We start from the raw sequence: 17106 nt of genomic DNA, 5'->3' as shown, positions 1-17106 counted from the left end.
TCCTTAACGGCCTTTTCCAGCACCCTCACGAACTCCTCCTGGAGGTCTGGGGTGCTCTCCGAGTTGGTGTGGTCCTGCTCTGACTCCGCCCAGTCCTTCACCGAGGCCGAGATGGATATAGAGTTGTCGTCTTCCTCGTCGAGGCCGAAGGAAATGGCATCCGCAAAGGCGGGAGGGGGACGAAGGCTCTCCTCAGTGAAAATGACAGGGGAACGAGGCGACGGCAGAGGACGGCGGCCCTGAGCCGGGTCGTCGTCGTCTCCGCCGCCATCACGTGGCATGGGTGGGCCCACCAGCGGCCCTTTGGCGGCAGTGGGCCTCGACCCGAATAATCCTCGAGCAACGTTCCTGCAAGTCCTCAAGACACGCGCCGGCAGGTCAGCACAGTGCATGCAATCGGACTCTCCGAACGCCGCCTCAGCGTGGGCTAGGCCCAGGCAGGAGATGCAATGGTCGTGCGTATCCTGTGGGTCAATGGGACCCGCGCAAAGACAACAGAAGGCGGCCATCGGATGAAGAAGCTTCTGACGATTTCAACGATGGCAGAGGGAAAGAGAAGATTCTGAGGTATTGTCGCTGTGCACTGTATTTATACTGTCTCGGGTCGCCAGTAATTACATTCGGTTGCGAGCGCGACAATAGGCCAGTTTCACTGGCGTTATCCAATAAGACTTCAGGAGAGGTGAGAAGGGAGGAGTTCCCATATGCGGAAGCTTCCGCAATGTCGAGAGACCGCTCTCGAAAGGGAACCCAATTTAACCACTTTTGTGGTCTCCAGAAAGTATAAAGATCATATCCAAAGCTATTTTAATCTCCATTATTACTGTTATTAGTTCTGGTCCTTTAATTTGATTGGACGAGCAGATTTTAAAGAAGGTCTATAGAGGGTATGAATGGTTACAATATCAGGAAATGCAATTTCGAGCAACATTTGAATGTCTAAGAACACCTGATTCCTTTGTAAGTCATAAGATAGTCGTAAGGATCACCGTCGAGTACAGCTGCTTGTAGTTACAGCAAATAATTGCGTGTTTTAGTCCCTGTTTTTGTTCCTTCTATTGAATGCAGCAATTTTGCCTTAGTTTTGCCACTCAAGGGAGCGTGTCCCGGCATGTTCACGTGGGAAAATGACGTCAATGCATACCCTCTATAGATTTGTTGTAAATTACAAGTCGTGTTAGCTTCATGTCGAATCACAGCCAGTGCCAGATCCGGACCGGGAGGGATGTCAATCCGGACCGGGAGGGATGTCGATCCGGACCCACATCCATCCACTTCATATTTCAAGTGCATGCTCATCAAACCTCCGTGACACACAAACACGCACACACAAAGAGTCGCGCAAACCAAGGATTCTGTCAGACAAAGCGCATAGCAACTAGCGACATTTGGGATGAACTTTATCTTTCATTCAGTAGAAAAATGTCGCCGGGTTCGCCCCACTACCGCGAGGTTTTGCCTTTCCGACGCAGCTCATCTTTTTCGGCATCTACTCTGTGCAGCAACCGGTCCGGCAGAGTTAGCAGCACATTTAACTGACTTAACCGCAGCAGACTTGTGAATGAATGATTACAATAATTACAATGCTACTGACTGTCTGGGCATATGAATATGAACGTAGTTCGTCTGTAAATATGCACATTTGTTGCACAGACAGACGTTGATGTTGCATGATATATCAAATAATATAATTCACTGCTGTATAACTGTGTATTGCAGTTATAATTCAAGATTTTAGCAATTCAGTTGAAGTGACTGCAGGTTACACTAAAGTACTATTTCAGAAACAAAAAATATGTAAATGAGATCTGTTTTTTGGGCATTTAGTTTTATAAAAATGCAGTACTGTCCGTGTATGTAACAGTTCAGAGAGAAAATGCAAGTAGGCTACGACTTGATAAGTCATGTATGATAATTAGCATATGTAAAGTTGAATTATTACATAAAATTATAAGCATGTTTATTAAAACAAGTTTTGTAAAAAAATTATGACGTTGATGAGAATTCAGATTTGGACCTTTGAATGTAAACTTTGAGAACCCCTGGTGTACATGCATTTTCAATATGCTTACTTTAGGAATGGTGTAGTTGTTTGCACGGTAGGATTGAGCCCACTGTGTAACTAACCATATCAAGTTGACCTCTACGGTAAATCATACACTTGCATTATAATTGGCTATTCCGTGTATCCGTGTCTCAGTAGACAGATATGGCTAGTGATCCGATATGCCTGTCGAAGGGTTTTTGTTTATCCGTTTTTACCAAGGCTGACTTTCCCTGTGGGGCTAATGAGGATGACATTCTTTGGAGGGCGGTTCTATTGATCCCTGCCCGGTGATGCGCCGTGGCAACGGAACTCCCTTCAGCGTGGCCTAAGGGGACATAAGTTTAACAGGCGGCTGCTTCTCACTGCACACCGCTGGGCAGAGTGGGCTGCTGGGGTTAACCGTATCAGAGGTGCAGAGTGACAGAGATGGACTAGTATGCAGGTTTATGCTGTGGTCCACCCATCCGCTTGGCAAGCAAACACACTTTGAAGAGTCTAAAATGGCAGGAACAAGCTAATTTTATATATTTTAATATAAACACTAGGATAAAACCCTAAGAAGCTGCTTGATAAAATGCAATACTAGGAAAAAGGTGACCACACTGAAGATGCTTAAATATAACAAGTTTTATTCTTAGGTTCTATTCTTTTAATTGCAACATAATTCTCATCTTTGTGCTATTCCACAGTTTTGGTGTGCTTAATATTTTTCTAAAATGTGGGAAACTTTTAACCTGTGGTCTATAATTTTTATATTAGTTGATATGAAGAGGGTGACTAATAATAATGATATATGGCAAAAAATAAAAATCACGAATATGGAGATACAAGTTTTAAGAAGAACAGCAGCAAAAGGATAATATACCGTATCCTTCAATACTGTTTAATAAGAATTTCATGCAAATTAAAGAGTAGCCACTTTGAATATGTAATAACATAACATATATTTTTTTTCAATGATTTTTCCAAACTTAGTTCCTAGTTATATTTGCGTTAGTCTGTTATTTTCATGAGTTTACTATTATTAGAAATGCAGAAATAATATAAAGATTGAATGAATGAGTCTAAATCCATATAAATGTACACTTTTACAGATGTGATTTACACCATTGTTCCAAAAGCACCTGTGGTGCACATACTCTAACCTTTGATGTACACTTCCTTTACTCTGAATACCTTAAGCTACTCCCCTAAGCCATCCTCAGACAGTAGCGCAGCAGAGACCCCAAAACTCTGTAAAATCTCTGAGCAGTTCGCCTTTTTCTAGCCTTTTCATCCAATGCTATTTTCTAAATCCCAGAGGCGCACTGCCTTCTGAGGACTCTCTTCCTCCAGAGATCAATCCATGTGTTTTAGGGGAGCAGATGAAGTTGGAAGTGCTGGGCATTAGCAGGAGTGATTAAACTGCTGCTAATGTAATACTTCTGTCTGTCCTGCGGGAGTCAGAAACCTGACAACATCGTTGATAATTAACGTTTGTCCACAACATTGTGGTGGGAGTATAAATATAAATATGTCTTCAAGGAGTCGAGTTGTACTGTATAGAATCGGATAAACCCATATTTTTGGGTGAACTTTTCCTTTAAATCATTTTTCAATCACTTATTTCCCTCTCTCACTTCACTCTCTCGTACCATCTCTTGTTGCCTGTCTGTCATTTTTGCCCAGGGGTTATTCTGTAGTTTCTGTATTCTGTTTGTATCAGTACAAAAATTCCCAGCACTTAGCCCCATAGATCTGTCAATGGAACACCAAATACGTTCTACTGCACTGTCAGAGTTGCTTCTTTCAACCATCAGCCATCAAACCAACAGGGCATCCTGCGAACACAGCAGGAGGATTTTTGGTTGAAGCAGTGTGTGTGTGTGTACGACTAGTTCAGGTGACGCTCTGATGATATAATCCACATCATATTATTTAAAAAAGGAAACAAAAGAACGAGTGAAAAATACGTGCATCAGGCCGCCAAAGCATGCACGTATGCTGAGCCGCAGTTTCTTTCTTTTGTAAAAAATACAGCATTGCCTGCAGTGATTCATTCAGTGCCGGTTTATCTCAGCGAGGCAGAGAAAAGAATGCGCAAGCCACTTAATGGTGCAATCAGGGCGGCCGCCGATAGAAGCTGACCGACTCTCCCCGCACCCACCAGAGGCTGAACAAGAAACGCATCACAGCAAGTGTGTCAGAGCTCACTGATTTCACATGCTCTGCCTGATTCTAATATGTGCAATGACAAGAATGTGAGTCTCTCCGCAACGCGTCACTGCTCTCCTCTTTTCTTGTGTTGTGTTGTCCCTGGCTTTCAGGCAACTGTGCTTGTTTTTTTCCCATGAGGCAACTGTCCTCTGCAGCAAAACGATTTCACCTGGTTACCTGTGTCCTCTGCTCATAGGGAGAGCTATGAAAGCAATTTTTGAACCAACACAAAGCGTTGTTGATGTAAGATAATGTAGTCTGTTTGAGTGGGTCATACCCTGTTAAGTGAAGCATATTTTTAGGTGAATGAATAAAAACATTTTACAGTGCACAAACGAAACTGTATAATTTACTGTGTTCCCAGGCAACTAATTCCATTGAATGTAAAAAAAATAATAATTAGGTAACCTAAAAATAAGCTTTATCCTCTAAAATCAGTTTTTTAGTCTTACAAGATTGGATTAAAGGTCAAGTGTTTGATTTGTTGGAGGATCTATTGAAAGAAATGCAATGTAATATACATAACTATGTGTTCAGAGGTGTATAAAGACCTTACATAATGAAGCGTTATGTTTTTATTACCTTAGAATGAGTTCATTCTATCTACATACACCACAGGTCCTCTTACATGAAACAAAATGGTGAATTCCTACAGTAGCCCTAAACGGACAAACTGCTCTACAGTACAGAGCGCGTTTCATAAATACGTTATCTCCTTCGGCAAAGAAGCGAAAACGTGACGACATCTTAGTTCTGTGTCAGCCTCCGTAGTGCTTTGAAAGGGAGGGGCAAGCGGTGGAGTGAGCCATCGGTTGCAGTTCGCAACCTCACTGCTAGATGCCGCTAAATTTAATTCACTGGACCTTCAAATCAACGTTTTCAGGCTCAGATTGAGTCATTCATTGCTGCTTTTGACAGTGTTATAGCTGTGTCAGAAATGAAATGCCTCATTCTTTTTTCATTATTATGAAATTAACCCTGGCAGGGTGATCTGGACCCAGTCAAGCTTGGTCTTAGTACTTACATTTATTCAATGTAGATTTCTGTAGCATTTTTTTTAAGTGTTTTGGTTGCAAAGCAGCTTTACAGAAAACGCATTTTAGCAGTAGCGAAACAAGGACAACAAACAGTATAGAAATAAGGAAAAAATAAATAAAAACCAGACAAATATAAAATACATTGTATTACATACATTGTATTAAGATACATAGTATTATTCCTTAAGATGGTAAGATCAGCACTACTAAATAAAAATAATTGTCTGTCTTGATCGGACCGTTATATTTATAGCGCAATTTAAAAATTATATGTTCTAATGCACAAAAAACATATATCCGTATATCAAACCTGTCAAAAAATGTCAAATCCCAGGTCTCTGCTGACTTGAAATTATGATATAGATGCACATGTACAGTATATCATATATGACCTTTCAATGACTCTTTGTTTCTCTAGTACACGTCTGCACTGACATATGATGGCGTGATGGTGATGGCAGAAGCCTTCCGGAACCTCCGCAGGCAGAAGGTGGACATCTCCCGCAGGGGCAACGCCGGAGACTGCCTGGCCAACCCCGCGGCACCCTGGAACCAGGGCATCGACATGGAGCGCACGCTCAAACAGGTTACATGCACACAAGAGCGCACGCAGGCTTTTTCTGAGAGAAGAGAAAGACTCTTTGTAGGGTTTGAATGTGAGGAAGACAGACAGCTGTAATAAATATCTAATGGAAAAAACAAGGCAGAGAGGTGAAAGAAGGCAGAGAATAAAAAGAGCAATCGTCGATCTGGAAAATGCAGAAAGACCAAATTTGAATTGAAGGAAGGTGGAAAATGACAGGGGGAATGAAAAGGTGTAAGATTGGATAGAGAGAGAAGAAAAACAAGAGGAGAGAGAGAGAAAAAGAGTGCCTAAAATATAATGTAAGCAATAGTTCGATGCAGTAATAAGAACTGTTCTCAGAGTTGTTTTTTGTAATTTGTAAGTGTTATCACGGTAAGATGAGCTTCATACATTTTTCTAGAGTACAGTACACTTTGTAATGCGCTTGTATATATGCACGCAGATAAACTATAAACCTGCATTTGGCTCTTCCATGTTTTACATTTTCAGACGCCCCGGGCAAAACTCTCCATCCTTTCTTGCATTTCTACTTAGAATCAGTAAAGTCAGTATCATCGTTTCTGATTTGTCTCTATATCGTCAGAGTTTTCTGCAGACCCTCAGGCTGTCTTAAATGAGGGGGGTTCAGACTCCAGTTTGATAAATGCTGGTGTATGGTTGTGTTTCTTTAAAGAGTACATTCCTAAATATTTTTAAGGGCTTATTTTGGTTTATGGAGTGTCCGACAACAAGTTTATGTACATACATGATGTAAAAATACTATTATTTCGTAATAATAAGCAGTTTTTACCTTACTTCTTGACTGACTCTCAAATGATTCGTTCCGCGATTCATCTGTGTAATCTCCGCCTTTCCGCCAGCGTAGTCTGATCTGATTGGTCAGATAGTGTAGTCTGCTGTGATTGGTCAGATGGTCTAGTCTGCTGTGATTGGTCAAATGGTCTAGTCTGCTGTGATTGGTCAAACGCGTTCAGCATGTGTCGCAAATGGACCGCCTATCATTACTACTGTATTACGGTTTGCAGGTGGTTGGATATTAACAGTGTATAGAGAGAGATGGCGTCGATTTTACCTTAACAGTTCGAGCCCGAGTCTGACGAATCATTCTTTAATCCTTATACAGATGCCAGTAAGAAAAAGGACTGTTTTAGACACTTCTCTTGTAACAGTTAGTTATCACGGCATACAGTGTACGGTGTTCGTATCTTCAGATGTTATTATAACTATAGTACACCACGCAGTTCTTGAAATAAAGACTTTGCGAGTTAATATGGTTGAACACTTACATTAGCGCAACGAGTTTATAGCTAACGTTAGGTAAACAAACAGTAACAACCCCAAAAATAACGGTAACGTTAGCTAAACACAGACATGCGATAACGTCACACAAATTTAATTTTAAGTAAAGACAAAAATAAAGAGTCACACTTACAGGTTGTGATTCAGTGGAGCTTACAGGTCCAAATAAAGTTGGTATTGCAACATCTTTTAAGGAAAGACGTTTAATGTATCCTGCAGTAAAGGCGCCAAGATTGATGAAGCAATCTTCGGTAAAATGACGCGCGCAAAGTAAAACGTTCGGTTTATACTCCTTTGGTGTCGTTTGAAAAATAAATAGTAACCATTTTTTCCTCAGAAGTTCTTCCTTTGGTGGTGAAAATAAGACTGACTTAGTTTCACTACATAGAACACAACTTCTCTTAGACATGATGCACACGTCACGAACGAGCTAGTACAGTGTTTGGGGAGGAGAGAGTTAAGTTTTCGCAGTCAGTAGGCGGGGATTTTTCTAGTGACGTAGATACATTGTGGTTAAAGATTCGGACAGGTCATGGCTTGTTCGCGTGATTCAGAGTCGATTACCTTTTTTATAAAATAATAACTTTGTTATTCGTTCACCTTCGGATTTACAACTTGGCAGATTGCTTACATTCAAACACGGCAAAATTAAACACTTCATGAAATGTATTTTTTATGATCTCGAGGAATGTACTCTTTAAAAAAGTGTTCATAGAAATCAAGAAAGGAAGCAGATGTTTAAATGAAAGTGTTTGGCGGTGCTTCGCAGCGATCGGGTAAACTGTAATTGCATTGTTTATCGCTGTAATCCAGGTGCGCCTTCAGGGATTAACAGGAAATGTTCAGTTCGACCACTACGGGCGCAGGGTCAACTACACTATGGATGTTTTCGAATTAAAAAGCAACGGCCCTAGAAGGGTAAGATGTCATTTTGTTCTCACAGTTTCGAAAGGTTTGCCGCATTTAACTTCACACATGCATGACTTTAAAAAATGCTTATGATGATGTTGGCAATTTGTCTTTGATTCTGAGGAAGTGTAATCATGCTTTGCTCTTGGTTTGTCTCTCAGCATCTGTCGAGTGTCATTTCTGTCTAATTCCTCGTCTTTTTCTGTGTGCTTAACGCTGGGTGCTTCATTTGATGCAGCTGTTTCTGCGAGAACAATCCCAGGAGCCCCTGATGAGTGCTTTTTATTTTTAGTCAGCGGTTTTCTTTTTGTAAAATGTGACATCTTGTATGTTTCTTACTCAATAGCATGCGTATGCTTACGGATATATGGATGCGTTACAAGTTGAAATTCTGTTTTACAGGCATTTTAGCTGCGTATATTAATTTATTAACACTGACATAAATCATGGATAAAAATTTTCATAGAAATGGTAGTTATTTCCACTCTGGCGTCAAACCGCCCACACAGTATTTCCGGTGAGACGGCTTGTTCTGTTTCATGCCCACGTTAGCTGGCGAAAAGAGTGGGCAATCTGACAAGCGGGCTTTGACCGTATTGCCCCTGTCGGGGCGTATAAAAAATAAAGTGAATCTGTTCATATTCAGCTTCTTTTATTGGACCATTTTTCTGAATTTACAGAATTTTCCCCTTCACAAACAACCGAAGTGAGAAAAACTGTTTAATACCTTCGCAATGTTAACTTTTTGGCACATAGCCAAACCACAGCATTTAAGAACATATACAAAACTGCATAGAAAAAGCTTACAGGATATCATTTTATCTTTTATTCATATTTGTTAATTCTCTCTTGGTAAGATTTTGTAGTCATTTTTCTGAGCTGTCTTTATAATCAAATGCATCTTTTGTCATCTTTTTGCCAAGCCTCCTTAAATTCTTCTCGATGCTGAGATTCGGTTTATACACACCTACAAAATTTTAATGCATCTTTAATAAAATATTCTCATTCTCACTTTTGGCCAGTATTCGTAGTTCAGGACAACCAAACGCCCGTGTTCAAATACAAAGAAAGCAAATGTAGACCTTGAATGGTCTAGTGATTTTAGCAGCAGAGCTATGTACGTGCCGTAAAGTCCCATGTCACGCACCTTCTTCTGAAGTTATGGGAACCCTTCTGCCTCTGGCGTGCTTTATGGAGTGTGGCGGCTCTTGGCAGCTGTTGAGCAGTGCACCAGGGGAAGAATGATGCGGAGAGCAGGATGAGGGCAGCATAGGAGGGAGCCGCCAGAGTTTGGCTCTCATTTATCAGCCAGTCGTGAGCCCTGCTTAAGGCGGATGCCGGAGCCCAGCTTCGCTTTCGGTATTTCATCTGGGTCTCGTAAGGACATCAGGCGCAAACCACCGCTCGTGTTTTTTTTTCCGTCTGTGGCTTTTGCATCCCACAGCAGAATGTTACACACAGTGACATCATTTTCAAAGCCACACTCATGGAAGATGAAGTGTGTTTAGATTTACAGATACACAGAACGACACCATTAAATTGCTAGAAGAGCCCAGATGTCTCGATATACTGTATATATTTTTTTATAGTAAAGGGAGGTTTGGAGGCTAATACATTTAGGACTACACCACCATATCAATGGCTTTGATGCTAATAGATGTATACTAAAAACACAAAAACGTCCGTTTGGATTTCATGGGGTCTTTAACCATAGTGAGGTTTGTGCTTCAAACTGTGTAAAAATGTCTTTGTGTATTCAAGACACTTACTCAAAGTATATATTGCAAAATGTTGGTCTTTAAGAATATTTAGGCATTTTATTCAAAAACAACAGTGCCATTTTAGCCTTCTCACATACATTATTCATGCACATTTACATACACAGCCCTATTGGCAGGCTTGCATGCATTTACTCTCTCTGTTGGGTCTGGAGTCTCATTCTTTTCCTTTTACCTGCTCCAGATCGGCTATTGGAACGATGCTGATAAGTTGGTTCTGACCCAGGATCAAGCCTTGCTTCCTAATGAAACGTCTGGCATGGAGAACAGAACTGTAATCGTGACTACTATTATGGTAAGTATAGCAGATTTTTTACATATTTCACACAACAAGTCGAAGCCGTGTTTGTCCTTCATCTGAAAGCTTCCATGGACCTAGAGCTCCTCTCATATACATGGTGAAAAGATGAACATTCTGCAATAGCGATGAATCCTTCATAACACGCACGCACAGATTAAGATCTGCGAGCGCTGCAGAATTCCCAGCTGCGCTGTGCTGTTCATCAAAGCACATTCTCTTTCTTTGTGACCTGTCAATCATACAGCTATCCATTCAGATAACCCAAATGTTTCTACATGCGCTGAAAAGCATCTCAGCTTCCCGTGTAAATGTTGGCCGCCATGGCATCGTGAACGCCGTGTGTCCCTCAGTTGCTCCAACTGATGTGTCAGGTTTCGTGCTTTTATTGTGTTTGTTCAAGTTTGTCAATTGTAAACTTGTGTGTGAATTACGATAAAGCATGGGATACTTTCTGTATTTTGCATTATCTGTGCTGTCAAGGGAATCGTGAATGACATGTTTATCAATGTATAGAGTTTTAATGGACTGCAATGTGTTTGTTTGGACATATGTGCTATTTTAAGTTTGAGGTTTTGGAGTGTCGCACCTCAAGCAAATCCTCCTCTTTTCAGCCCCTGGTGAGGAATCCTTTATTAAGAAACTGAGACGCTGGTGGAGTCCGCTGAGGTGAAATCAAGCACGGACACACAGAGACAATGAGAACTGATGGTGCGTTCCAGACAATCCGAAGCTCTATAATAACCGCTGGAACTGCACTCGAAGTCGACATCCGACTTGTAAAATCTACTGAAGATCATTCAACCCCAACCTCAGCGAGAAGTGTCTTTTAACTCCATTTCCAAAATGGTGGCAACCAACTTTTCAGTAAACTTTAGGTTTTTTCATTATGCTGGAATGTTTTTAAGGACTTAATAAATGTCTACGCTTTCACTCATTTTGCGCTACTAGCTAGTCAACTAGCTAACAAATGTCTCATGTTCATTTTTGACGGTGATGTTAAATTGAGGTTTGGAGGCAAGGAGATTGAACATCCCACATCTAACTTTGTCTGGATTACAATATGAGAGAAGAAATTCAGATCCAGGGATGCTCTTTCCTGGATTCGAAACAAACTCGAACTTCTGAGATAACCATCTTCAGTAGGACTGAACTGAATGGAGAAAAGTTAAGCATGTGGGCCTTTGACTTAAAGGGATAGTTCACCCAAAAATAAAAATTGTCATCATTTGTTTACTGTCGTGTTGCTCTAAACTTGTATACAACTTTTTCTTCTGTCCAACACAAAAGAAGATATTTTGAGAATTGTGTTTTTGTGTTTATACAATGGAAGTCAATAGGGTGCGACGGCTGCCATATTGTGCCAGAACACAACACAAACACATATGTGACACAGCAGCTTATTGGTGGAGAGGAGACAGAGTTACAAAGCCAATTGGTACATATGGGGATGATTAGGAGGCCATGATGTATAGAGGCGAATGGGTGAATTTGGCCAGGATGCCGGGGTTACACCCCTACTCTTATTCAAAGGACATCCTGGGATTTTTAATGACCACAGAGAGTCAGAATCTCAGTTTAACATCTCATCCAGAGGACGGTGCTTTTTGACAGTATAGTCTCCCCGTCAATATACTGGGGCATTAGGACCCACACAGACCACAGGGTGAGCACCCCCTGCTGGTCTCACTAACTCCTCTTCCAGCAGCAACCTAGCTTTCCCAGCAGGTCTCCCATCCAGGTACTGACCAGGCTCGGCCCTGCTTAGCTCCAGTGCGCAACCAGTCTTGGGGTATATGGTGATATGGTTGCTGGCCAGATAGTAAGTCATACAGATTTTAAAATGATAAGAGGGTGAGTAAATGATAACAGAATTTCATTTTTGGTTGAACTATCCATTTAAATTTTTAGGTAAAGTCAACATTTAAACTATGTGCATTACTTGAACTTTTCAAACTTGTAAAGCCAAGGTCATTATACTTAAAAAAAATTAAGGCAGCAAATAATTTTTTACACTATAAATTGGGAAAGTGTATGCATCCATAATATCCAAATGAAGTCTTTATTTAACATTTGTGTCCTATGTCTCAAGTTTCAAGTTTAATATATTTCTAAAGCACATTTAAAACAACCGCAGTTGACCAAAGTGCTGTACATAAAAGTCTCAACACAGAAGTTCCAAGTTTTATAACATGCTGGTTATGAAATATAGCACACTGTATAAACTCATTATTCTTGTCCATATGCATTCATTAGGAATTCCTAAAGCATGGTTATCCATCAAGAGTCCCTGCTGTGCTGTACAATACAAATTATTTCATGATTTTGAAGGTAGAAGTTGTAAATAGAAAATAATTTAGGCGCTCTTACCAAGAACATCATTTTGCATGGCTGCCTATATACAGCTCGAGGTGTGTTGCAAGAATACAGATGATCCAAGGTTTACCGGCTACTGGTGCTTTTTCCAGTTTTTGGCTTGTAGGAAACTACTGCCCGAGAACAACACACTCGTTTTTGTGAAAAAAGATTTAAGGAGAGGGCTGCGTTCTCATGCATCAAACAAATTTAAGATGAAAAGACTCTTCCGCTGACATTCGTGTAGAGCTCTCTATTTGCAGTGTGTGAAATATTTCATTCTCTCTACTGGGCTTTCCTGCCTTTCATCATTTTAGGCTAGCCATATGGCTTAGAAAATATTTGTTAAAGGGGTGTGCATGCTTTCTGTGTTTTTACGAAAATGTTCTGCCATTTCATTGCAAGTCAAAATTTTGATATGCTGTAGGACACCATGTGATGTGTTAGCTATTGTTTTTTACGGTACACAATACTGTGAAATAGACTATTTGTGTTTTGTGGTGCGGCATTTTTGACCACAGATACTCTCACATATGCTTCAATAACATAAAGTTGTATATTATTGCTCATGACAGGTTTACAATAGCAAGTTTCTGTTTCAATGTTTGATAAAAACGTGAAATTGTAATAAATTGTGGTCCTTCATTTTGTGGGTCAGATCATTTTCTTTCAGTCATGACTCCTGTATGCAATATACAGCTTTTTTGGACATTGTGTGTATTGTGTGTGCTTGTGTGAATGCTTGTATGAAATCTTTATTGTGGCGCATGAGCTCATACACTCTTACAGAAGCATTTATCGTAATTGAATGTCTTTGATTTTATTCTCTGTATTGTTGGCGAATATCGACTCGTGTCCATTTAAAAAGCAATAACATATAATATTATTTTTGTTGTGCATTTTTCAACTGCACACATCTGATTTTTGATTAGCAAATCTGTCAACCACATTCAAACATAATGACTGTAATTGTATGCATATTGTCCCATTTGTTTCCTGAAAGAATTCATGGCTAAATTTCAAATAGGCTTTTAGATCATAATTTTCATTCCGTTGGTAATTGTGTAACATTGACAAGCTACTAAACTGTAACATGTTAAACATTTTTTATGCTTTGACCTGTGTCCATTGAAATCCCGTTGTGGTCTTGTTCGTTCAGGAAGGGCCATATGTGATGCTCAAGAAGAATTGGGAGATGTTCGAGGGAAATGAACAGTTTGAGGGATACTGCGTGGATCTGGCATCCGAAATCGCCAAACACATCGGCATCAAGTACAAGATCTCCATCGTGCCGGATGGAAAGTACGGAGCTCGGGACCCAGAGACAAAGATCTGGAACGGGATGGTTGGGGAGCTGGTGTACGGGGTAAATTATATTTCACTTATTTATCATTTTCTTATCTATATGTTTATATTGTATACTGTATATGTTTATACATCAAGCTGAAAGTCACACCCAGGCCGAGCAGGTGAAGCGCCTCTGAAGATGAAAAAATAAAACAATCCTCCAGTCTCTTGACTGCAGAGGCTGAAGTTTATATAAGGGATAATGTCGCTTCACGTCGGGTCCTGATCACACTGCCGGGGCTTCTTTCGCGATAACAACCGGCTGCATGTACATTATCCCGCTTATTACACGGCTACTTGCCACATGAGAAAAAAACTGGACAAAAACTATGAATTTGAAACATTTTATTAGCTTATTAATGGTTTATTTTGAAAGCGTAAACCTTCCGCGAAAAGATATAGTCCCAAGCGGCTATTAAGCGGTTGTCAAGTGTTTTAGTCACGAGATGGCGCCAGACGGTAACCTTTGTTGGAGCGGAGGGATATTAAACATACAAGTAGTACCGGTCATGTGTTATTAGTTTTGAGCGGTTGTTATTTGAAAAGAACAACCCTTGGAATGTCGCGACTGGCCAATCAGAATCAAGTATTCAAATGAGCCGTGTAATAATAATGAATACTGTATACAGCCAGTGCTTGTCATCTTGCAGATTTTTGCTGAGCACCGGAAAACATACAAGTTTTTTCATTCTCTAGGAAGTGCTGGCCAGTTATGACAAACTTTAATTTCCTTTTTGGATTAGTCTTGCACGGCCCTGGCGAGGTACAGAGTGTCACTAAGTCACCAGCCATAATCTAGTTTTTTGGATGCAGCAAAACTTGCATCCTCCCTTTAGAGCCTCAGTGTTTTCTGTCTTGTGCTGTAAACATCTTTTCTCACATTGATTCGTTTATCCCACTTCACCAAACCTCAATAGTAAGCCTCTTGGATGAACTCTATGGACTTTTAAGGGTTAATATGCAAATCCTTGTTCAATTAGAGAAGTTGTAAAATATATAATCAGAAGATTATTCTGTTTTTTCTGCTCAGTATTTTTCTCTTCTGGTTGCTCAAATATATTAAGTCTCAGCTTTGCTGATAATTACTGTGGAATCAGCAAATCAAATGGCTTAGTTACTATATAAACACAACATCTTGTTTCGAAACCAGAGTGAAAATACGATCCATTAAATGAAAATGATCCCTATACTGTATGTATATTGATACAGATATTTATTTTAATACTTCTGTTTTATTCCAGAAAGCGGAAATCGCTGTGGCCCCATTGACTATAACTCTGGTCCGGGAGGAGGTTATTGACTTCTCAAAGCCCTTTATGAGCTTGGGCATCTCCATCATGATCAAGAAACCTCAGAAGTCCAAGCCGGGCGTCTTCTCCTTCCTGGACCCGCTGGCCTACGAGATCTGGATGTGCATCGTGTTCGCCTACATCGGCGTGAGCGTGGTGCTCTTCCTGGTCAGCCGCTTCAGCCCGTACGAGTGGCACACCGAGGAACCGGAAGAGGGTACCGACGGTCCGCCCAGCGACCAGCCCCCCAACGAGTTCGGCATCTTCAACAGTCTCTGGTTCTCCCTGGGAGCGTTCATGCAGCAGGGATGTGACATCTCACCCAGGTCAGTAACTCAAAGATTTAGGATCATTCTTGAGGGAAAATAATGCATGTGTGACGTTAGTGACCACTGGTATTCTTAAATGACAAATGATGTGGTAATATCTGATACCTGAAATAGAGTCCTTTCTGTAGTTTCCATAGTGATTCAATGACGAGTTTTAAAGTTCGACCCAGTTCGAATGAAAGAACAGACAAAGGAAAAGCAAACTTGACTTGCATCAAGTCTTTGTTTAACTGTGTCTGTTTTGAATCATGGGGAGGGTGAACGGCCAATCACAATTATCACTAAAATGGTCATATTTAGTTGTTAATTTGTTATACTGTGTATATTTTAAACTTGTTTACCATATGTGTCACGGCCTACAGCTAAACAGCATGCCACACCTGTGCTTCAATGTTAATTTTGCAAGGGATAGTTTCTGTCCTGAATGTTGATTGGTCCAAACGGTGGCCTCTTCTTCACCATATCACTGTGCTGCATCCATACTGGATCATTGTTGTTTATTGCATAACTTTGGACGCTTTTATTAGGGACTGCATCTTTTAAAATAAAGTTTGATTTATGTAATATTTGTATTATGTAATAATAATAATTTGAAAATGGACAAATTTTGCAGTTCATTTTTCCAGTTCTTTGCTTGTATTTTAATATTTGAATGATCATCATTTGGTGGCTTTTCTGTGCAAAGACTTTTAAAGGAACTTTTAAGAGAAATTGGCTCTAGAAGTCAAGACTGTATATGCAGCCGCAGAAAAAATTAAGCAATCACTCCAGTTTTGCCTTTAAAAAGCATTTCTTTATGTATTGTGGTCATTTCTCTAGTATAGTGTCTGTTGGATTTCAACAGAAACAAACCTCAGGAATGACAACATGTGAAAGACTGACAGCATGACAAGACACATGAAAGTTGTGAAAGAATCAGGCTTATTCCATCAAATATCCATTTTTGAACTAATCCTAAAATACATTTGAAGCATTTGTATTGTGTTGTTTAAACATGAATACGAACTTCTTTTCTTTGCAGTATCGAAGATCTCCAAAAATTGCATCTTTTTTGTTATTTTGACCGGTTTGTCACCTTTCAATTTATTCAAATAAATTCAAAAAAAAAAAAAACATTTTCATTAGGAATTTGTGAGAAATATTCACAAAACGATCATTTTACTGAAACATGTACGTACCTATAAATAGTAAATTCATAAAAACTGAAAATAATTCTGGAGTGCTCTCTTAATTCTTTCCGCGGCTTTAGTTTGTTTTAATTCCATATCATTGACCATAAAGGGCTCGGCATAGTCCAGGCGAATTGCGCTTTCGTTCTGCGTTTGGGGGTAAAACGAAGCTAGAAAACGTTGAGAGACGGTATAGTGTTTTCGAACAATCCAACACCCCTTTGTTTCTGGAGGCGGGGTTTACATGACGTATGCAAATAAAATGACGCGTTATTTCCCAAGACCAGGCGGCGCTACATAACACACCCACCTATTACGTAATGGCCATGGACCAATGGTGCCTCGAGGGTGTTTACCGGCCAACACGACCTTTCCCGGAGAGTTCTGTTTGGTTTGCTGCGGCGAACTAGTGAAACGAATTGTCGTTTGGAAATCGAAATTTGTAATCAGGTCACAGACGGTCGTTT

General features: G+C 40.2%; 1 protein-coding gene across 4 annotated transcripts in view; it reads left to right on the top strand.

The window, feature by feature from the left end:
• Positions 1-17106, top strand: part of gria4b (glutamate receptor, ionotropic, AMPA 4b) — an 82552-nt gene that overhangs the window by 48858 nt on the left and 16588 nt on the right. For all 4 annotated transcript variants that reach the window (XM_057359737.1, XM_057359736.1, XM_057359739.1 and 1 more), the window contains exons 7-11: positions 5699-5866; positions 7979-8083; positions 10037-10147; positions 13665-13871; positions 15094-15467. In XM_057359737.1, coding sequence (XP_057215720.1) covers positions 5699-5866; positions 7979-8083; positions 10037-10147; positions 13665-13871; positions 15094-15467 — 965 coding nt within the window. The remainder of the gene's footprint in view (positions 1-5698; positions 5867-7978; positions 8084-10036; positions 10148-13664; positions 13872-15093; positions 15468-17106) is intronic.

This window comes from Triplophysa rosa, linkage group LG19 (genome assembly GCF_024868665.1).
Source record: "Triplophysa rosa linkage group LG19, Trosa_1v2, whole genome shotgun sequence".
Taxonomy (NCBI): domain Eukaryota; kingdom Metazoa; phylum Chordata; class Actinopteri; order Cypriniformes; family Nemacheilidae; genus Triplophysa; species Triplophysa rosa.
Note: the sequence above shows the minus strand (reverse complement) of the source record. Positions and strands in the feature narration are given on the sequence as shown.